Source organism: Ceratotherium simum, chromosome 2 (genome assembly GCF_057802395.1).
Source record: "Ceratotherium simum simum isolate JZ-2026a chromosome 2, ASM5780239v1, whole genome shotgun sequence".
Taxonomy (NCBI): domain Eukaryota; kingdom Metazoa; phylum Chordata; class Mammalia; order Perissodactyla; family Rhinocerotidae; genus Ceratotherium; species Ceratotherium simum.
Genome location: NC_141901.1, coordinates 6,048,159 through 6,071,264, shown reverse-complemented (window position 1 = coordinate 6,071,264; position 23,106 = coordinate 6,048,159). Strand labels below are relative to the sequence as shown.

At 37.4% G+C, this 23,106-nt stretch overlaps 2 protein-coding genes across 3 annotated transcripts in view; one reads left to right on the top strand and one right to left on the bottom strand.

Annotated features, from left to right (window-relative positions):
* Nucleotides 1–126: 126 nt before the first annotated feature.
* On the bottom strand, nucleotides 127–23,052 carry BLZF1 (basic leucine zipper nuclear factor 1). 2 transcript variants are annotated; one of them, XM_087437769.1, is made up of 7 exons: nucleotides 22,889–23,052; nucleotides 21,580–21,654; nucleotides 16,436–16,875; nucleotides 14,870–15,069; nucleotides 12,724–12,852; nucleotides 10,828–11,047; nucleotides 127–445 (listed from the first exon to the last, which is right to left on the bottom strand). In XM_087437769.1, the coding sequence occupies exons 2-7, from the start codon at nucleotides 21,608–21,610 to the stop codon at nucleotides 260–262; spliced, it is 1,206 nt and encodes a 401-aa protein (XP_087293895.1). In that variant the 5' UTR covers nucleotides 21,611–21,654; nucleotides 22,889–23,052; the 3' UTR covers nucleotides 127–259. The 2 variants fall into 2 exon arrangements, with proteins under 2 accessions (XP_087293895.1, XP_004425122.1); XM_004425065.3 differs by lacking the exon at nucleotides 22,889–23,052 and adding an exon at nucleotides 22,720–22,857.
* NME7 (NME/NM23 family member 7) overlaps nucleotides 22,861–23,106 on the top strand; it is a 216,475-nt gene continuing 216,229 nt past the window's right edge. The window contains exon 1 of the mRNA XM_087437797.1: nucleotides 22,861–22,924. The gene's annotated coding sequence lies outside the window, so the exon portion shown is untranslated. The remainder of the gene's footprint in view (nucleotides 22,925–23,106) is intronic.

The following is a 23,106-nucleotide window of genomic DNA, read 5'->3' as shown; positions in this document are numbered from 1 at the left end:
AATCTTTTAGAGTCCTATAGGAAGAGCATCATGTAATATCTGGAAAGCATTCTCTATTTTCATTCTTTTCTCACTCACTCTGAGATATTTATTAAGAAAGGGTAATCTGGACTCCAGTACATGAAACATCTTTGGGGATATATATTATTTAAAAAGAAAGTGATATTACTTGTAGCATTATAAGAACCCCAGCTCCCAAATGATAATGACTCTTGGGTCATACGCAAGTGCCTGCAGCATGCCTCCAGCACACTGAATGTTAAAGGACAATGAGTTCTCCCTGGCAGTGATTGCAGCAACTGAAAGTTATATTTTCATATCTAGTATATGGATGAAATCGTCCAATATTCTTCTTTGTAGCAAGTAAGGTGGTTGGTGAAGACTCAGCAAATGGATTATCAGGTGAGCTTTCTGTACAGGTAACTGGGTCCAAAATGCGTAGAACCTAAGGAAAATAAGAAGTAATGTCAGAAGTATGCAGTAGGGACTGAAAAAGCCCTTTACTGATGTATAACTACCTATAAAGTTCCATTTAATTAATATGTAACTACCATAAAAAATAACATCTGAATGATGAATTTGACCAATTAGAACTTATCCTTTTTCTCAAAAAGCTCTAAATTTAATAGTGATGTCTAGTTATTAGATTACCTCATTTACCTATTTTTTAAGAATGATGAAATTAAAGTTCTTTTATGTATACTGATGAAAAAAGCATGAAAACATAGAAGAAAATAAGGTTATATCAATTCTTCCTGAAGTGATGTCATTTTTTATCCTTAACGAACAAATACCCACTACCTTCCTTTTTCAATCTTTCATTCAACTGCTTACAATGAAGAATCTGCCTTCATTTTGTGGACCCAGCACAATCGAGACGAGTGGCATAATATCTGACTTTGCCTGCTACTAAAACATTGGGGAATACCCCCAGAAAAGCTGGTCCACAAAAAAATTAAAACCGGCTCTTAAAGGGCCCACGCGCAAACTCACCCATTTCAGAAAGCAACCTAAAATCACCAGAAAGAAAGGTGCACAATGCTGTGGTGAAAAGAGACTCACCTAATAGGCCCTGAATGCATCTCGGTGAGGGGTGAGACCTCTCCAGGGACTGGGACGTTGGCGGCGGCCATTGTTGTGGCTTGGTGTGGGCGTGCTGACACAGACGCCATTGGAGTTCTCCCTGGGGCCTGCTAGCCCAGGGTCTGACCCACCCGCTACAGGACCGATTTAATCCAGCTCAGCCAGGGCAGGCAGCCCACCCTAGAGACTGGCCCCACCCAACAACAAGCCCTCAGGCAACTTGTGGGCCTGCATAGATTGGTGACTGGATTCTCTGCTGCCTGGCAACTGAGCCGACTTCAGTGGGGCAAGATGTGCACAAGGAGTGGGTGGAGAGTGTGGGGCGGTGGTGGAGTGTGTGGGGCTCCCGCCGTGGAGAGACTGGGTCCACTTCGGGTGGCTGGGGCGCGCACACGGGGCAGGACTGTGTTGACTGTGTATGTGGACCTGTGGGCGGCAGGGCTTGTCAGCTGCAGAAGACTTGTGCTTCTCAAAGACCCACATAGGGAGTTTGCCCCACCTTCCAAAGCCTGAAACAATTGGGTGCTCCTGTGCCTGAGGCCAGCCCCACACAGCTGCAATCCTCAGAGAGCTGACAAGAGACCTAAAGGCTGGAGGCTTATAGCAGTTGTAAGGCCCTGAACCTAACAACCTGCCACACTGGAAGCCTACTCACTTAAAAGAAATACTGCAACACAAATATGGTATTAGAACTTGCAGCCAACTGTGCTGGGGCTCCCCACACCTGATAAAGAGACTGAAGGGCCCACAACAACTACAAGCAGCTGAGCATTACAACAGCTGGCCAGGAGCATAACTCGGCCTCCCTGGGCGCCTACAGGGTGAGCAAACAGGCCACAACAGGAGGACACACGTAGCCCACATAGGGGTCACCCCTGGAACATTGAGAACTGAGGGAAGCACACTGCAGGCCTCCTAAGGCGTCACTTACATAAGGTCACCTATCCAAGAGCAGGAGACGTAGCTGACCTACCTAATACGTAGACACAAGCACAGGGAAAGAGGCAAAATGAGAAGGCAAAAGAATACATTCCAAGTAAGGGAACAGGACAAAAATCCAGAAAAGGAACTAAGTGAAACAGAAATGAGCAACCTACCCAACAGAGAGTTCAAACTAAGAGTGTTAAGGATGTTCACTGATCTGGGGAGAAGAATAGATGAACTCAGTGAGAATGTCAACAAAGAAATGGAAGATATAAAAAAGAATCAATCAGAAATGAAGAATACAATACTGGAAATGAAAAATTCACTAGAGGGACTCAAAAGCAGAGTAGAGGATACAGAAGAACGGATCTGCAAGCTGGACGAAAGACTAAAAGAAATTACCCAAGCTGAACAGGTAAAAGAGAAAAGAATTAAAAAGAGTGAGGACAGTCTAAGGGACCTCTGGGACCATATCAAGCGCACTAACATCCGTGTTATAGGTGTCCCGGAAGGAGAAGAGCGAGACGAAGGGGCAGAGAATCTATTTCAAGAAATAATAGATGAAAACTTCCCTCACCTAAGGAAGGAAACAGACATCCAGGTACAGGAAGCACAGAGAGCCCCAAACAAGATAAACCCAAAGAGGCCCACACCAAGACACATAATCAAAATGTTCAGAATTAAAGATAAAGAGAGAATACTAAAAGCCGCAAGAGAAAGTCAAGTTACATACAAAGGAAACCCCATAAGGCTATCAGCTGACTTCTCAGCAGAAACCTTACAGGCTAGAAGAGAGTGGCACGATATATTTAAAGTGCTAAAAGGAAAAAACTTACAGCCAAGAATACTCTACCCAGCAAGGTTATCATTCAAAATGGAAGGAGAGATCAAAAATTTCCCAGACAAGCAAAAATTAAAGGAGTTTGTCACCAAGAAACCAGTTCTACAAGAAATGTTAAAGGGACTGATTTAAGGGAAAAAGAGAAGACCACAAATAGGAAAAATTATCTATTTCCATGATAATAACGTAATGGATACAAAAGCACAAAAAAGAGGTTAGATATGATATCAAAAGCGCAAAAGGAGGGAGGAGGGGAATTAAAGAGTAGAGCTTTCAGACAGAGGTCAAACTAAAGAGACCATCAATTCTGTATAGAAGAAGAAAGGAACAGAGAAGAACTACTAAAACACCGAGAAAAAAAAAAAGTTAAAAAATGGCAGTAAGTACATACTTATCAATAGCTACTTTAAACGTCAATGGACTAAATGCTCCAATTAAAAGGCATCGGGTGGCTGACTGGATAAAAAAACAAGACCCATATATATGCTGCATACAAGAGACACACTTCAGACCTAAAGACACTCACAAACTGAAAGTGAAGGGATGGAAAAAGATACTCCACGCAAATGGCAATGAAAAGAAAGCTGGGGTAGCAGTACTCATATCAGACAAAATAGACTTTAAAACAAAAACTGTAAAAAGAGACAAAGAAGGGCATTACATAATGATCAAGGCAACAGTCCAACAAGAGCATACAGGATATAACACTTGTAAATATCTATGCACCCAATATAGGTGCACCTAAATATATAAAGCAATTATTAACAGACATAAAAACAGAAATAGACAGTAACACAATAACAGTAGGGGACTTGAACACTCCACTTACACCAACGGATAGATCATCCAAACAGAAAATCATTAAGGAAACATTGGCCTTAAATGATACACCAGAACAGATGGACCTAGTAGATATATACAGAGCATTCCATCCAAAAACCGAAGAATACACGTTCTTTTCAAATGCACGTGGAACATTCTCCAGGATTGATCACATATTAGGCCACAAAACAAGTCTCCATAAATTTAATAAGATTGAAATAATACCAAGTATCTTTTCTGACCACAACAGTATGAAACTAGAAATCAACTATAGCAAGAAAATCAGAAAAGCCACAAATACGTGGAGATTAAACAAAATGCTACTGAACAATGACTGGGTCAACGAAGAAATCAAAGAAGAAATCAAAAAATACCTGGAGACAAACGAAAATGAAAATACGACCCATGCCAGAATTTATGGGGTACAGCAAAAATTCCTTCTAAGAGGGAAGTGTGTAGCAATACAGGCCTATCTCAATAAACAAGAAAAATCTCAAATAAACAATCTAACAATGCACCTAAAGGAAGTGGAAAAAGAAGAACAAACAAAGCCCCAAATCAGTAGAAGAAGGGAAATCATAAAAATCAGAGCAGAAATAAATGAAATAGAGACCAAAAAAACCACAGAAAAAATTAATAAAACCAAGAGCTGGTTCTTTGAAAAGATCAACAAAATTGACAAACCTTTAGCTAGACTCACCAAGAAAAAAAGAGAGAAGGCACAAATGAGTAAAATCAGAAATGAAAGAGGAGAAATTACAACAGACACCTCAGAAATACAAAAGATTATAAGAGAATACTGTGAAAAGCTATATGCCAACCAATTCGACAATCTGGAAGAAATGGATAAGTTCTTAGAATCATACAACCTTCCAAAACTGGATCAAGAAGAAGTAGAGAATTTGAATAGACCAGTTACCAGTAAGGAGATCGAAACAGGAATCAAAAACCTCCCCAAAAATAAAAGTCCAGGACCAGACGGCTTCTCTGGTGAATTCTACCAAACATTCAAAGAAGACTTAATACCTATCCTTCTCAAACTCTTCCAAAAAATTGATGAGGCGGGGAAGCTCCCTAACTCATTCTACGAAGCCAACATTACCCTGATACCAAAACCAGACAAGGACAACACAAAAAATGAAAACTACAGGCCAATATCACTGACGAACATCGATGCAAAAATCCTCAACAAAATACTAGCAAATCGCATACAACAATACATTAAAAAGATTATACACCATGATGAAGTGGGATTTATTCCAGGTATGCAGGGATGGTTTAACATTCGCAAATCAATCAACGTGATACACCACATTAATAAAATGAAGAATAAAAATCACACGATCATCTCAATAGATGCAGAGAAAGCATTTGACAAGATACAGCATCCATTTATGATAAAAACTCTGAATAAAATGGGTATAGAAGGAAAGTACCTCAACATAATAAAGACCATATATGAGAAACCCACAGCTAATATCATCCTCAATGGTGAAAAACTGAAAGCTATCCCTCTAAGAACAGGAACCAGACAAGGATGCCCACTGTCACCACTCCTATTTAACATAGTACTGTACGTCCTAGCCAGAGCAATCAGGCAAGAGAAAGAAATAAAAGGGACCCATATTGGAAAGGAAGAAGTGAAACTCTCACTATTTGCAGATGACATGATTTTATATATAGAAAACCCTAAAGAATCCAGCAGAAAACTTTTAGAAGTAATAAACGAATATGGTAAAGTTGCAGGATACAAAATCAACATACAAAAATCAGTTGCATTTCTATACACTAACAATGAAGTAGCAGAAAGAGAAATTAAGAATACCATCCCATTTACAACTGCAACAAAAAGAATAAAATACCTAGGAATAAACTTAACCAAAGAGGTGAAAGATCTGTACACGGAAAACTATAAAACATTGCTGAAAGAAATTGAAGAAGACACAAAGAAATGGAAAGATATTCCGTGCTCTTGGATTGGAAGAATTAACATAGTTAAGATGTCCATACTTCCTAAAGCAATCTATAGATTCAATGCAATCCCTGTCAAAGTTCCAACAACATTTTTTATAGAAATAGAACAAAGAATCCTAAAATTTATATCGAACAAAAAAAGACCCCGAATAGCTAAAGGAATCCTTAGAAAAAAGAACAAAGCTGGAGGTATCACACTCCCTGATTTCAAAATATACTACAAAGCTATAGTAACCAAAACAGCATGGTCCTGGCACAAAAACAGACACACAGATCAATGGCATAGAATCGAAAGCCCAGAAATAAACCCACACATCTACAGACAGCTAATCTTTGACAAAGGAGCCAAGAATATACAATGGAGAAAAGAAAGTCTCTTCAACAAATGGTGTTGGGAAAACTGGATAGCCACATGCAAAAAAATGAAAGTAGACCCTTACCTTACAACATACACAAAAATTAACTCCAAATGGATTAAAGACTTGAATGTAAGACCTGAAACTATGAAACTTCTAGAAGAAAACATAGGCAGTACGCTCTTCGACATCGGTCTTAGCAACATATTTTCAAGCACCATGTCTGACCGGGCAAGAGAAACAATAGAAAAAATAAACAAATGGGACTACATCAAACTAAAAAGCTTCTGCACAGCAAAGGAAACCATCAACAAAACGAAAAGACAACCTAACAATTGGGAGAAGATATTTGCAAACCATATATCTGATAAGGGCTTAATCTCCAAAATATATAAAGAACTCATGCATCTCAACAACAAAAACTAACAACCCAATTAAAAAATGGGCAAAAGACCTGAACAGACATTTCTCCAAAGAAGATATACAGATGGCCAACAGACACATGAAAAGATGTTCAAAATCACTAACTATCAGGGAAATGCAAATCAAAACTACAATGAGATATCACCTCACGCCCGTCAGAATGGCTATAATTAACAAGACAGGAAACAACATGTGTTGGAGAGGATGTGGAGAGAAGGGAACTCTCATACACTGCTGGTGGGAGTGCAAACTGGTGCAGCCACTATGGAAAACAGTATGGAGGTTCCTCAAAAAATCAAGGATAGAACTACCATATGATCCAGCTATTCCACTGCTGGGTATTTATCCAAAGAACCTGAAAACACCAATGCATAAAGATACATGCACCCCTGTGTTCACTGCAGCATTATTCACAATAGCCAAGACTTGGAAGCAACCTAAGTGCCCATCAAGGGACGAATGGATAAAGAAGATGTGGTATATATACACAATGGAGTACTACTCAGCCATAAGAAACGATGAAATCCAGCCATTTGTGACAACATGGATGGACATTTCGGGTATTATGCAAAGCGAAATAAGTCAGAGGGAGAAGGTCAAATACCGTATGATTTCCTTCATTAAGTAGTAGATAATAACAACAATAAACAAACACATAGAGACAGAGATTGGATTGGTGGTTACCAGAGGGGAAGGGGGGAGAGAGAACGAAAGGGATAATTCACCACATGTGTGTGGTGATGGGTTGTAATTAGTAAATTAGTATTTGGGTGGTGAACATGATGTAATCTATGCAGAAATAGAAGTATAATGCTGGACACTTGAAATTTATACAATGCTATAAACCAATGTTACTGCAATAAATAAAAAATTAAAAAAAAAAAAGATTCTGCCTTCATTCTTCTATTGAAATCCTATTTCAAAGTTTTTGATCACTTACTCATAAATTCAATGGTTTTTCATTTCTCTTTTTCTAATTTATATGCGATATTTTATGCTAATAATCATGTTCTTTTTTTTTCTTTTCTGTGAGGAAGATCAGCCCTGAGCTAACATCCGATGCCAATCCTTCTCTTTTTGCTGAGGAAGATTGGCCCTGGGCTAACTCTGTGCCCATCTTCCTCCACTTTACATGGCACACTGCCACAGCATGGCTTGACGAGCAGTGCGTCAGAGTATGCCTGGGATCCGAACCTGCGAACCCCGGGCCGCCGAAGCGGAGCGTGCGCACTTAACCACTGCGCCACTGGGCTGGCCCCCTAACAATCATGTTCTTATTTCTTGGGTTTCATGGACACCATGCTTTCCCAATTCTTCTGCTCTGACTTTTCCTATTCTATTTCCTTTACTGAGAACCACAACAGGAGGAACTCTTGGGTTGAAAAAAATTCTCCAATCAAGGGCAAGGATACCATGTCTGGCTTATTGCTCCTGTTTTCTCATGTTCACGTTCTCCCATCTATCATCATATGATGAGGATGGGCTATAGTGCAAAGACTGCAACTGGAAAGGAACTGTGAAAAGCAGTGGTTACATAGACCAAGGGAAGAGAGTATTTCAAGAAAGAAGTAGCAGTCCCTTATACCAAATGCTACTGGCAGCAACTGAGTAGTCAGCGACACAATTTCCCAGCAAAGAGAATAGAAAAGGAGACTAGAAAGGATAAAGATGATGAGTTTAGTCTTAGGTACTAAGTCATTCAGTAAATAGCTGAGCACCTACTATGTGCAAAGGATTATTCAGACCTTGAGGAAACATAAGACATAGTCCCTGCCCTTAAAGCGCTTACAGTTTGGGAGAGAGATGGAGAATCAAACAATTACAATTTAACGTGTTAAAGAGCTATAATAATAGACAGATGTACAAAATGCACTGGAAGCCTGGAGGAAGGAACACCTAAGTTTGCCAGTGAGATTCAGGGAGGGCTGATTCTTAAAGGTAGAAAGGTGCTAGAAGGGCAGTCTAGGCAGAAAGAAAAGTATGTGTAGAGGCATGAGATACAATGGCATACCTATGGAATCAAAAGTGGTTAACACTACTGGAATGTGAGGTGTGGGGGTTCCACCTGGAACCCTTGAGGAGGAAAGATGGAATAAAGATCATGAATGAGGGAGACTGGTAGCTATCTGAACAGAAATACCAAGATGATTGGATTGACTTTTGTTTTTTTGGATTAGCATTTTGAAATAATGGCAGTAGAGGATGACCTGGAGGCAAGTAAGAAGCAAGGCAGGGATATTGGTGAGGAGGCTATTATAATAGTCGAGGCTGGAGGTCAGGGGTTTGAACTTGGGAGAGGGGATAAATTAGAAGGAACTGATAGGACCTGTAAAACCAACAGGATTAGGGGGATGAAGGAAATAGTTACCATTTATTTAAAAATTACTATATACTGGAATCTGCTATGAGCCTTATATACGTTATTTTATGGAATCCTCAAAACACCCCAATTTGGTAGGTATAGTTCACTAAGATAGGGAGTACAGGAGATGCAGGTTATATTTCTTCTTTTTTGGGGGAGAGAGGAGAATACAAATGCAAAAGCAAAAAAGAGGTTGCTCTATTTTTAGCTTTCTGTGGGAAAAGCATAAGGATATGTCTAGCTGGATATGTCTCTTTAGCTGGACATGTCTCTTGAACTCAGAAAAAATGTCTCAGTTGAAGAAGTCATAAGCATAAAACTATGGGACTGGATAGTCCCTAGAGACTATTGAAAGTCTGTTACGTGAGGAAAGGCTCAAGAGTAGGCACAGGAAGAGGATGTCCCCCTACCCCAAATACTGAGAAAGAATGGTCACAGAAATAGCAAAGAGCTCAGAGAGTATGGTGTTTCAGAAGCTAGGGGAGTTTGCAAAGAATAGGGAACAGATTCCTATGGAAACATCGACATTCAAAGGAGGCAAAAAGGTTATGAAGAGGAATTCAGAGAGGTAGCATGGGGGCCAAGAAAAACTAATGTTACAGAAATCAAGGGAATTTCAAGGAAGGAGTGCTTGGTAAGTGAAATACGACAATAAAGTATTGAGACATTCATGACCTTTATAAGAGTCCTTTTTGAGAACTGCAGAACTGGAAGTCTACTGGTTATCGATAAGTGATGGCAGGAATTGAGGAATGCATGGTATGTAAGTAGAAACCAGTATGGACAACTTGTTCAAGATTCTTGGTTGTAAAGGGAAGGTGATAAGGCCATAAGTAGAGAACTTAGGATAGAGGGAAGACTATTCTCTTTTAGATGGAAGACACTCAGCATGTTCTTAAGCCAAAAAAGAGAGAGCCAATAGAGAGAAGGGATAACTGTTGGGGGGAGGCCTGCTGAACCTGGAAGGGAGCTGTGCTTTGGAGAAGAGGAAGGACACCTTTCCAGTGACAGAAATGTATGTAAGGCTGGTTGCCATACAGGTAGGCTCCTAGATATCAAGTGGGACCTTGAGGGAGTTTTCTACCTCTGTCCTCTTTTTCTTCTGTGAATTAGGAACCAAAGTCATCTGCGGAATGTGAGGTAACAGTTTGATGGGTATAGAAATAAAGAACGCGAGCAGTTGAACTGATACAGGACTAGGGTTTTCAGGGTACCCGAGAGAAGGATAAGGGAGAAAGGCACTTAAGAATGGAGTCTAGGCAAGCTATGGCAGGAAAAGAAGCCAGGAGAGTGAGCTGATGAGATGAAGAAAAAAACGTAGAGATCAAGGGAATAAAAATGATGATGTGATCAAGAAACAGAGGTAATCAGAATGAAAGAATCAAAGCTGGAAAGAAAAGAAGTTGAGATCACAGATCATGGAGAGAGGTGTTGCGTTGAAGATTTTAAAAATGGAACAGTTCTGATTAATGACAAGGCCTCAGATGGAAACACAGGAGTCAGATATTGAAGAGTAATGGAGGTGAACTTGGTGGTGGTCACAGAACTGTGAGACCACAGCATTTGACAGGTCATCTGTATGAACCATGAATTCACACAGGACTGTAGGTACCAGATCTACACTATTAGATTCTGTAGTATTTGGCACATTCATATCTATATGTGGGAATTAACAAATAATTTCTTGGATCAGAAGTAATCCATTATCTACTCATGATTATTAAATTAAAAATTCTACACAGTGGTTTTCATATCAAAATGAACTCAAGAAAAGGATTATCAAGGATTCAGTAGCTAAAAAATAGGCCCTCTTTAAAAACAATTAATTTTTTCTCCTTAAGAATAGAGTAATAATGTTTGAGAAAATAAAGCTCAGAGGAGGAAATAATTTTCTCCAAGACCACAAGGTCATTAGTATGAGAATAAGGTTTAGATCCCATATTTCCTAACTCCAAATGCCAAGCACTTTCCATTATAACATGCCACCCTTCAGGAGGACAGACTTGGAAGTTCCCACAGATCATAAAAGAGAAATAACTCACTGTTTCAGCCATTTTTTCTGCTGGAGTGCTGCAGAATTCAACTGTTGATGGAATCTTTTTTTGAACGTTAGTGCCAACATTTCCCAGAAGATGAGAATTTACTGCTTTTGCCAACTTGTGATTTGTTAATGCTAGTTCTGCTGTGCTGTGTGCTTGTGTACTAGGGTAGTAAGTTTGCTCTCTTCCCCACCGCAAGGAGACTAAGAGCTCCTCCAATAATCTGCATAGAACACACAGGAACACTGAACATTAATAAGAGGATAAAATGTAAAAATCAAGCATACTAAATAAATGAGAAACATAATTCTGAAATCATATAGTATCTTTCAGAGTTCAATAAATCAGGAAGTCTGGTAAAATAAGTTAGACTACAGAAAGCACTTATCAATTTATTAGGTTGTTATCTGGAAATCATTAACAAACAGTACTTGTTTTAGTTCTCATATTTTAGTATCAGTAAAATATATGGGTATACTCATTTGGTAGTATAGAACTACTGATTTGATTTGTGCATCTACTGAGATATTCATATGGTATTTCTTTCTTGGTGAGTTATATTAACTGATTTTTGAATGATAAACCAACCTACAATTCTTGGGATAAAACCTATTTGGTCATGTCGTATAAACCTTTTATATATTGTTGGATCTGATTTACTAAAATTCTGTTAAGGACTTCTGCATCTATGTTCATGAGAGATATTGGTCTGTAATTTTCTTGTAATGTCTCTATCAGGTTGTGGTATCAAGATAATGCTGGCTTCATAAAATTGAGTTGGAAATTGTTCCTTTCTCCCCTACTTTCTTCTAGAGTTTGTGTAAATTTGTTTTTTTTCCTTTTTAGACGTTTGCTAGTATTCACTAGTGAATCCATCTGTGCCTGGAGTTTCCTTTACTGGAAGGTTTTTAGCTACAAATTCAATTGCTTTAATAGCTTAGGACTCTTCTGGTTATCTGTCCTTGAGTACTCTCTGGTAGTTTGTGTCTTTTAAGGAGTCAGTCCATTTCATTTAAGTTGTTGAATTTATTGGCATGGAGTTGTTCCTAACATCCCCTTGTTATCTCTTTTATATCTATAGAATCTGTGGTGTACCCCAGCCCCCGCTTCTCAATCCTCATGCTGGTAATATACATCTTTTTTTTCCTGATCATACTGCCTAGAGGGTTCTTAAATCTATCTTTTCAAAGAACTAGCATTTGGCTTTCTATTTATTTCTGCTCATATGCTTACTATTTTCTTCCTTCCTGCTTAATTGCACTTTGCGTTTCTTAAGGAAGAAGCTTAGATTACCGACGAGACTTTCTTCTTTTCTAAAATAAGCAATGAAAGCTATAAATTTCCCTCTACATGCTGCTTTAGTTGCCTACCACAAAATCTGATATTTTGATATATTGTGTTTTCATTCTTCTAATTTCCCCTATGATTTCCATTTTGACCTTTATTGATTTGATTTGTAATAAATCAGTTATATAAAAGTATGAAACACTTTTAAGGAAGACCATCAATTTTGATAGTTCTGGAACATATGGACATGAAAGTAAGCTCTAATACTGTGGAATAGTCCCCAGAAAGATCTCCTTCCAAAGGAAAGACAGGCAGTTTTTGGCTTCTACCAAAAATTATACAAAAACTGCTACAACTATAACCAAAAACTACTTTTAAATCCAGAGATTTCTTCTATTATAGATATAACGAATTCTCACCCCAATTAAGAACATAGAAGCATGTCTTCCATATTTTTAGTCTTCCTCCTTCCCTTGGGCATCTATTTTGAAAAGCTACTACCCAAAGTATATGCTCAATAAGTTAATAAATGTAGAAACACTAAAAAACTATCATGGTAACAAAAATTGCAGGAGAAAGTAGAAGAGTTCAGGATGTAAACAAGTGCCATACTTCTGGGTAGCTATCATTTCCTGACGAAATTGTTCCCGTTCACTCAGGAGATCTCGTATAGCACTCTGTGCATCACGGTTTTGACGCTGCAAAACTGCTCTGGAGTTTGTTAACTCATCTGCCATGACCCTGGAAAAGATTAAAGTCTTACATATAAATTCTCTGACAATAACACAGTGTGAAGACGTTAATTTACTACCTTTGTGACTGTTATTTTCAAAAGCTTATGAAGAAGATTTAACATAATCAAATTACTTCTCAGTTTTTAAATCTTCACTAAAAAGCATTTAAAATATTTATGAGCTTAGAACTCACTAAAGGGATTCAATTAAAATATTCATTTACAAAATGACAAAGGAAACAGTTATTTAACTTTCCTATACAGTGACTTTTGCAATGTACCTCAATCTTACTCCAGATTGATCACATTTTGAAAAAAAATAACATTAAATGTTTTTAAATACAGAAAATTTTAGAGGAAACAAAAATGAGTTATTTGCCTACCATTCAATTACCTCTTTGCCTTTAGAAAAATATTAAAATAATATAGAAAGGCTTGTATAAAAGGAAAACTAAGTCTTTCCTTCTGTCCAGAATCCCCATCCTTCTTATATATGTAATCAGTAAAGTTTCTTATACATTTTTCCAGAATAAAATAATTTGTGTATATACAAAATAAAAGTACGTGTTAAAAATAAATATATTCATTTTATTTTAAAAAAGGGATTATTTAATACAAACTTTCTGTATTTTGCTTTTTTCACCTAATAATTTATCTTGGTGATTTTTTATATTAGTACATATAGAGCTAACTCATTCCCCTTTTTACAAAAAACAGCTTCGTGTTTTCTTCTGATTGGATGTACCAAAGTTTATCTAACTGGTTCCCTATTGATGGAACTGAAGCAAAATTTTAAGCAGGTTTATTCAGCTGAAAATCTTAAAACTAAAATTAAAGTTTCAGACCATACGTTGCACTGAATTCCTTAAAATAAAACAATTTTGACACTGAAAAATTAAATCAACTGAAATATCAATAAAGTTGACTATAATTTTTATTCCCCTTAGAATGTTACTATCAGCATTGATGAGGATATTAAAAAGAGTTACATATTGCAATAATCTGTATAATATATGCATGATTTGCCTCTTAAGCTGTTCAATGAGAATTAACTTAATGAACTTTCATTCTAAGTCAATAATTATACATTAAGTTCATTTTTCCAAATAGCATCTTATACTAGCATAATTAGAAAACAAATTAAGGACTTTAAGAGAGTAATCAATTAGTAGAAAGTATCATAGATGTTAAGACATGAAGAAACACTTTCTTAAAAATTTATTCGTCACAATCAGTGGTTCTTAAGGTACAGCCTGTAAATTTTTGGTGTTTTGTGAGAAATCTCCAAATGATTGAATTTAAATCAACAGTTATTAAATATATTATGTGAGAAGCACTTGGCTAAGCACTGGAAAAACACAGATGGATAACACCCAGACCCTGTTCTCCAGTAACTCAAAGTTGGAAGGAGAAGGGGAAAAATAGACAAGAATCACAATATATAGCAGAGTTTCCCAACTATCAGTGTGTCCCCGGGCCTGAACTAGGGCCCTGGGGTTTTTACCTCTGTTGGAGAGTAGCCTCATCCAGTATGCCATGCAAATGTCATCATTTTCTATTTGTGCATGGAGAGAAAAGGGGTGGAAAGCTCTATTATATAGTTAAAAGAGCTATGATAACAGAACATGAAGGACAATATATTATGTTAATAGAGTGGCAATGATATTCGAGTTCTCCAGATAGAAAATGGGGAAAAATAATTTAGTTTGTTTTTTTGTGATTTCAATATTTATTAGATGTCTGAATTTACAATTTTATTTTGGTCTTAAACATTGTAGCAGGAGTGATTTCTACTACAGAGTAGTAACATAGAATTCTGGAATGAAGGAGATCCTTATGATATCACTTCTCCATTTAGGAAGACTGTGTGACCATCCAGAGAAGGGAGAGTCCACATCTTAAATAATATATGAAGTGCTTTAACAAAGTGAGTTAGAAATTTTCACACTACTATCTACTTTCTTGGGTCAAAAATCTGATACAGCAAAAATTAGAAAATGAAATACTATTTAAAATAGAATATACCTGCTTGCAAGGAATTTACTTCGCCATACATCACACTGTATTGACATACGTTCTAACTGTTCAGAAAGTTGAGCTGTGTTTCGACCTAGGGCTTCATTTTCTAAAATAAGCTGATTTTTCTCACGAGCTAGACGTTCAAAGTGATACTGAAGATCATCTCCAACAGAAGCCACCAGCAACTTCTTTAACTCACGATTGACCTAGAAGAGCACATCACCAATACAACAAGCTTGAAGTAATGTCACTGACTTTAATGTAACAAAATAAATGAAAGAGAAACTGTTTTTGTGTAATTTGGACCTCCCTTACTTAAAGTGTATATTAAAAAGAGATATTAAATACTTAAGTTTCATAATATATACAAACCACATAGCCCACATATTATAACCACGTAGCCCATGTGGTCATAAACTGAGCCTCTAATAATAAGAGTACAAATCATTATCATAAAAATTTCAAACTGCTTTCAGTCAACACTTAAAGGCAAAAAATTAGAAAACTAAACCAGTAAATTCTGCTAAAAAACATGACAGAGAATGTTTTATGTGGTTTTTTAATCTTATTCAACATTTAAAAATTAATTTCCTTGTGCCCTAGGATTTTTACTATTAAGAATTTAAGCAAAGGAAGCAATTCAGGGAATCTCTAAGCATATTCTTTACATTGTTATTGAAAACGCAAAAAATTAAAACATAAATGTCCAATCATAGGTATTGGTATATGGTGTAGCCATTAAAGAACACTGTTACTATTAATAATGCTATTGTAATAAAATATTCTGTGACATGGGAAAACATTAATAACTAAAAAAAAGTGGGTTAGACAAAAATGAACTCAGTATGTATAATTATGCAATTATATCTGGATGGTATGATTATAGGTGGTACTATTTTCATTGTTTTCCTGTATTTTCTAAAATGTGTACAAATATGTACGACGTTTCTAATTAGAAATTAGTTATTTAAAAATATATTTGGATATGAACCACTAATCCTGGTGTCACTTACAAAGACTAACATCTAGCAAAAAGATGTAGAGTCTAACAGAGAAACCAAGCGGAGGGGAAGGCAATGGTTACTAAAATGTAAAGGTCAAAGAAACAGTCAAGCATGGCAGTTTGTTTTCCATTTACAATGAAGATACCAATATTTATACGACCATTCTCCTTATTCCAAATATCATGCATACATAGGCAAAAATACTTGGAATTTATGGATCCTTAAAACAGGGATTGCTAACAAGTCAGTTTCAAAGCCTGACTTGGTCAATGTTTGGTCTGGAAGTTTATAACTGTAACCTTCTTTACAACTTATAGGTGGTCTTGTCCAAAGCACCTCACACTTCCATCTTCAACCTGGTTTAGAGTATAAGTTCCCAACATCAACTAGTTCCACTAAAGGCCTTGAGAGAGAATGTGAAATTTAAGAGGAAGCATTTTAGAGAAATGACAAGCTATAATGAATGACAACTTTTTTCACAAGAGGAAACATAATTTTCTAACATGCAGGCTTAAAAGGTCCAGATGTAAAGAACAGTACTCACTAAAGCTATTAAGGCTGTTCTTACCTCTGTCTGTACTCGGAGCTGGTTTGAAAGACCTTCTTTGTCCTGTAGTAACCTCCTTTCAGAGTTCTTGAGCTTTTCCAAAATATTCTTTACCTCCGATAGTTCCTTCCGAGGTTCAACAACTCCCTCTGACTGACCAAGGAATTCTCCTTTATGATGTCCCAGAGACTTAACCTTTGCATTTTTCTTGGGGATATCATGAGTTACAGCAGCCTTGGGAACTAATATTCTTACAGCTTCGACTTCCACTGCTTTTTCAGGGAGAATCTTCCCTAGTTGAAGAACTCCTGGGCTCTCTGATGTAACTGCTTTCTTTCGGGGACTCGGAAGGATGTGATGCTTTATGGGTTGCACCCCAGCAGTAACTTCAACAGATTTAGGTGGCTCCTCAGTTTCCATTCCATCTCCTGCTCCTCGGATTGGGGTTGAAGTAAGGGTGACTAAAAAAGGGAAAACAAAACATAAAGTACTTACTGAAAAGACATCCCAGGAATATGCTTTACCCTACATTCAGAATTACTGGCACTAAAAAGAAGGGAAAAAATTCAGAGTAAAAAGTAATTTTCAAGGGATAATTCGGCACATGTGTGTGGTGATGGGTTGTAATTAGTATTTGGGTGGTGAACATGATGTGATCTATGCAGAAATAGAAGTATAATGATGTACACCTGAAATTTATCCAATGTTATAAACCAATGTTAGTGCAATAAACAAAAAATTTTTAAAAAAAAAGTAATTTTCAAAACAATTATGTGTCAAAAAGAAGTAATGTGGAATCATGAATTAACTACAGCTTAATTAAAGAACAACAAAAAGACGAACTAGAGCTATACCATTCAGGCCCACTGAAGCCGAAGAAATAAGAAGCAGGTGTGACACTCTGCCGTGGTTAAATAGGATTTCTAGGCAAGTCATAACGTTTTTGAATTGGAATTTTAGGTAATGGAGATTTGAGAACAAATCACAAAGTGGTTAATGCTAAATTTAAAAGGCAAAGAAACATTGAGTATTTAATAGAAATCTCTTTTCAAACAAAATACATCATAAAATTCCAATCAAGAAATTCAACCAACTTGGTCAACCTAAATTAACTCTTAACTTTATTTAAACTGTTGTACTTACTCAAGCATTTATGAGTAACAAAGTTGTACTATGTATCCCATGGTAACTCCCTCCCCGTAACAACTATGCCTCTACCTAATGTGCACAGACAGGCAGTCGGAGTCAAGGCTATGCATTTTCTCACCCAGTAACTTGCCCTTCATAATTCTATTTTCCTTGTGACACACATAGGAACCTTTATTACATATGCACGAGGCACAATCCAGGACACATTCATAAGCAATTACCTTCCCTCAAGTGGGAAGACGATATATGGTACCGGCTCCATAATTATGAGTAATATTTAAGTACATCAAAACATCAACCCCTGGTCTCCACTCTTTGAAGGGAACCAGCAAAACAATTCTTAATTATTCATCAATATTACTTGCTCCTGTGATCACTTATCAACAAATTAAAACATATCTAAGGTTTATGGCCTTCCACAAGGATTCTTATTGCCTTCCCCAAGGACTGGTGACACGTAGGGAAAGAACAAATAATATTCTATAATAAGCGTTGGCAAACTTTTTCTATAAAAGGCCAGATAGTAAATATTTTAGACTTTGTGAACCATGAGGCAAAACTGAGAATACTATATAGGTACTTATAGAAGAAGAGAAAAAACAAAATTTTAAAGATGAAATTCAAACTATAATAATTGAGTAAAGATTTCTGTAGTATAGGTCTAATATTGAGAAGAACAGAATTCTTTTTATTTGGGATGACACTTGGCTTAAGTGGCACTCAAAGTTAGTGTTTCCTATTAGATTGCAAATATTCTGAGGAGGCCTGAGGGCCATAATTTGCCAACCCCTGCTCTAGAATATTGAGGCAAAAAGAATATGATTTTATAGTCTGTCATTAAACATTTGTCCTTTTTTCATAAGACTATAATCTATGAAGACAGATACTCTAAGTTAGCAGGATGGTGTAGTAGAAAGAACACCAGACTCTGAGTCAAAATAACTTAAGTCCCTCCTGCCACACATTATGTGACCTTGGGCAAATTACTTAACCTTACCCTGCTCTCAGCCCTCAGCGCTTTCAGAACAATGCAAATACCAGAGTGTTTTAAAATCATTTGTTTCTCTCACAGACTAGATTGTTGGGAGCTCCACAGGGCAGGGGCTGCCTCCTAATCTCTGTATCATCAGCTTAATGAAATGGTGCTTGGCACAGAAAAGATGAGCAAGTGCTTACTGAAGTTCATCAATGTTAACGCACGACCTAGAAGATTCCATTTTAACATCTAATAACTAACTCATTTAAAAACTGCTTAATTTTTTTCCTCTACACTAAATCATTAATTCCTAACTCAGGTATAGTCTGACAAACTTTTCAGAACATATGCAGATTCAGCTATAAAAGAGTTAAATTAGGGATTGTCACTCGGTAATTTTAAATCAATATTCTTTTAAATGTCACCAATATCACCTAATAGAGTTTAGTTAGTTACTATTAAATTAGAAAACTATGTTATAGATAGTGGGTGTAAGAGTTAGCCCCACATTTATTGACATGGAATCCAAACAATCTTTTTGCCACAGGCTCCATGAATAAAAAGTTCTCTGATCAAATACGTGTGGACAATGCTGCATACTATATCTCTTTGGGGCTTCACAGTGTACATCAGTGTTTTAAAGGCTCTGAGAGGTCCTGTAGTATCATCTCTCCTTTAATCCAGCATTTCCCAAATTTATCTGCCCGTGGAATCCTTTTTCACCTAATGCCTATTATTCCACAGAACTAGTGTTAGACTATTTTATGGAATTATAAATATTTAAATGTCTCAGACTTTCCTATTTGGTCTACTTTCACTAAACTGTCTGACTTTAATACCTTTAATTTTAATTTTAATCTTGCTCCCAACAAAAGTTTTGAATTCAAATTCTAATTTTCTAATTGTTCCTATTTATTGCATGTTTCCCTTTCAAAAACAGCAAGGAGGCATCCCTCTTATGATGACAGTATTGCTCAAACGTCCACCGAGAGGAAGTTCTGTCAGTATAAACCAACCCTGCTTCTCTTCTGAGGCAGTTACAGGAAGTGCAGGCAACTGACAAATGTCATCTCTGATAAGTGCACCTTTTCTCTTTAGTTCCATTTAATTGTTCCTATTTCCCATTAATCCTCAGTTTTTTACTTTCATTACAGTCTCTGGTTTGCTTATTCTAATACCATAAAAGCCTTCTGATGACTCTGAAATGCTGTTGCACATAGCTGAATTAAATTCAATTAAATATTTATTGGCATGAGCTTCTCTTCCTTGCTTCCTAAACATATTTAAACTCCCTTTAAAGAGTTTTCTGTTGAAGTCTGCTTGCTGCAAAGCTGGCTTCTAGAAAATAGTTTCCCATCTCTCACTGACAGCCCCAACCTCTAGAACTCACTGCACCGAAGAATAACCTGAATCAGGAGGAGTTCACTTTGGGACATGCTCAGACTGTTACCAATGTCTAAGTGAAGATGGGCAGCAGTAGGCTATAAGGTCTGAATCACAAGGGAAGAGATCTGAACTATAGATAGATTATCTATAAGAATAATTAGTGAAGCCCTGAGAGTTGAAGAGAAAGAGGGCTGAAAAACATTAATATTTAAAAGATAAACCAGAAGAAGCATGAAAAAGAAACAGAAAATACAGCTAGGGCAGGGGTGTCCAATAGAAGTTTCTGCAATGATGGAAATGTTCTACATCTGCAGTTTCTCATACACTAGCCACCATCCACAGGTGGCGATTGAGCACTTGAAATGTGGCTAGTGTGACAGAGGAACTGAATTTTTTTTTTTTTTTTTTGGTGAGGAAGATTCGCTCTAAGTTAACATCTGTGCCAATCTTCCTCTATTTTGTATGTGGGTTGCCACCACAACATGGCTTGACAAATGGTGTAGGTCTGTGCCTGAGATCTGAACCCACAAACCTGGGCCACTGAAGTGGAGTGTGCCAGACTTAACCACTACGCCATGGGGCTGGCCTCCATGAATTTTTAATTTTTAAAAATATTAATTTAAACTAAAAGACCCCCATGTGGCTATTGCATTGGACAGTGAAGGGCTACAGAATAGGCTGAAAATAAGAGTGATATCATAGAAGTCAAGGAAAGAAAGTATTTCAAAAGGTGGGAATGGTCTATAGTATAAAATGTTATAGAGAGGACAAGCAAGGCAGCACTAAAAAGTAACTATTGAAGTTAGCAAGTGTTGTCAGTTGAATTGTGTCCCCCCAGATATTCATATGTTGAAGTCCTAATTCTCCACACCTCAGAATGTAACCTTATTTGGAAACAGGGTCATTGCAGATGTAATCAGTTAAGATGAGATCATACTGGAGAAGGGTGGGCCTCTACTCCAATATGACTGATGTCCTTATAAAAAGGGGAAATTTGGACACAGAGAAACACACACAGGCAGAGCGCCATGTGAACATAAAGGCAGAGATCAGGATGATGCATCCACAAGCCAAGGAATTACCAAAAACTGCCAGCAAACCACCAGAAACTAGGAGAGAGGTCTGGAACAGATCCTTCCCTAGTGCCTTCAGAGAGAGCATGGCCCTGCTAACACCTTGATCTCAGACTTCTAGCCTCCAGAACTGTGAGACAATAAATTTCTGTTGTTTAAGCCATCCAGTTTGTGGTACTTTGTTACAGCAGCCCTAGCAAACCAGTGCAAGAAGAAAGAGGTCTTTTATACCAGCTAGTTGTTTGTCCATCTACTTAAATCTTTAAGAATGTATATTCTTGTTTATTTAAATCTTAATCTTCTAGTGGCCAGGGACCATAGCTGTAAAACTTTGCTTTTAAATTAAATGTTTAACAGTAGTAGTCATCTAATAAATACTACTGATCCTCTTAATACTTAATTGTATATCTTAAGTACTAAAATGCAAACACTGCATTACAAAACAAACATGAAGAGATCTGAAACACAAATAATTCCCAAGGACTCTGTGAAATTTAGTTACCTGGCTCAACCATTCCTTCATCCTACTGTCATAAATTTCATGTTTCAAAAACAATTGTCATCAAAAGAAGAACACTTACCTTTGGTTTCTAAACTTTCAAGAGTAGTCATCTTTTAACCAATGAAAACGCACCTCAAGACTTCTACTGAAAAACCTAAAAATGTATAAAGTGAAAGAATTAAAACAATACCATATAAACACATTCACTAAGTCCCTGTAATTTAAATATTATGATATTCTACTTGCTTCTGCATTTCATACACGTGCATTTGGAAAGGGAGCGTCTCTCATATCCCTTTTTCACAAGTGACATGGTTACGGCTACCAAATGCCTCCAAAAAATTAGGGATAGTTTACTTTCAAATTTCTGTTTCACTGTCCTCACCAGTAGACTCTAATAGATCAGATGTGCATCTGAATTTTAGTTCAGAAACAGCACTTAAGTTACTGTAGGGGCTTTTGTATTATTGATATGACAACAGGAATTTTAAAGTAATTAAAGCAATAACTTTCTCAGGAGACATTATTGACACTAATTTGTTCACTACATATATCATAGAGTAGCTTCTGTTTAGATGTTTAAAAAGCGACAAAAATATTCATGATAACAATTTGGTAATAAAATTAAAATGGCATAGCATACGCTTTTAGAAATGTATGCATGGCCTTACAGTATAGACTAAGATTCACTGGAGAACATGAGAAGGAAGGTGCTACTAATGCAATGACATTAATATGACGAACTGTACAGTAGATGACAACTGGTTTCACCACAAAAATGATCAATGAGTACTCGCTATAACTCGGCACAGGGGCCTGCCATGACTACCTTCCTCAATAACGACAAACCCTCCTTCTATTGCTCTGCCAACAGGTCTCCAAAGACCCTTGGAAAGAGCAATAAGCCCTGAAACCGCGCTCGGAAGACGCGCCGCGAAACGTACAAGCACGGCGAGTGTCTGCGGGCAATACCAAGTGAAGGGGGGGAGGTGGGGTGGAATGGGTACAGGTGTGGAAGCGGCAGGTGTGGAAGCGACAAGCCTGTCAACCTCTGCCGTCCCGGGAAGTCGAATCCGAGTTCCGTCCCTGTCTGAACAAATCTCGGAACAACAGGCAGTCTTTCCCTATATCCAAATGGACTGAACACCAAACTCCACCCCAGACTTCCGTCACTTCCCAACATCCGCTCTTAGTTACACAAGCCCGTTCCTGGACTTACCTCTAAGATTCTTACTCTCCCTATTTCAGGACGGGCTTCACTTCACAGCTTCTTCGGTCGGTGTCACTGGGTTAACTTCCCCGCACGCTCTTCCATTCAGAAGCCGACCCGCCCAGGCCTTCCTGACACCAAGCTTCTCGCTCACTACTAATCACTTCCGATTACTCACCGTTTCGTTTCCGGAATATTTTTCCAAAAGGAAAAGGTAAACACATTCTGTGGTGCATTTAAACTCAAGTAACACAGGACACAAAGTGTAAGGCTTCAGTAAGTAAAAATTGGATAGATGCCTATTTAAAAATAAAATATAGAATATTTGGATCCTAGCTGCATATTGGCTTGAACTTCCGGGTTACCTGTCAACCAAACGGAAGCGATGATGTAGGA

Excerpts from the sequence above, each read along its gene's own strand:
- BLZF1 (XM_087437769.1), bottom strand. The coding sequence starts at position 21,610 with ATGACTACTCTTGAAAGTTTAGAAACCAAAG. Across the intron at positions 15,070-16,435 it reads AGCTCCGAGTACAGACAGAG|GTCAATCGTGAGTTAAAGAA; the intron begins GTAAGAACAGCC and ends GTGCTCTTCTAG. Across the intron at positions 446-10,827 it reads CAGAAAAAATGGCTGAAACA|GTTCTACGCATTTTGGACCC; the intron begins GTGAGTTATTTC and ends TATTTTCCTTAG.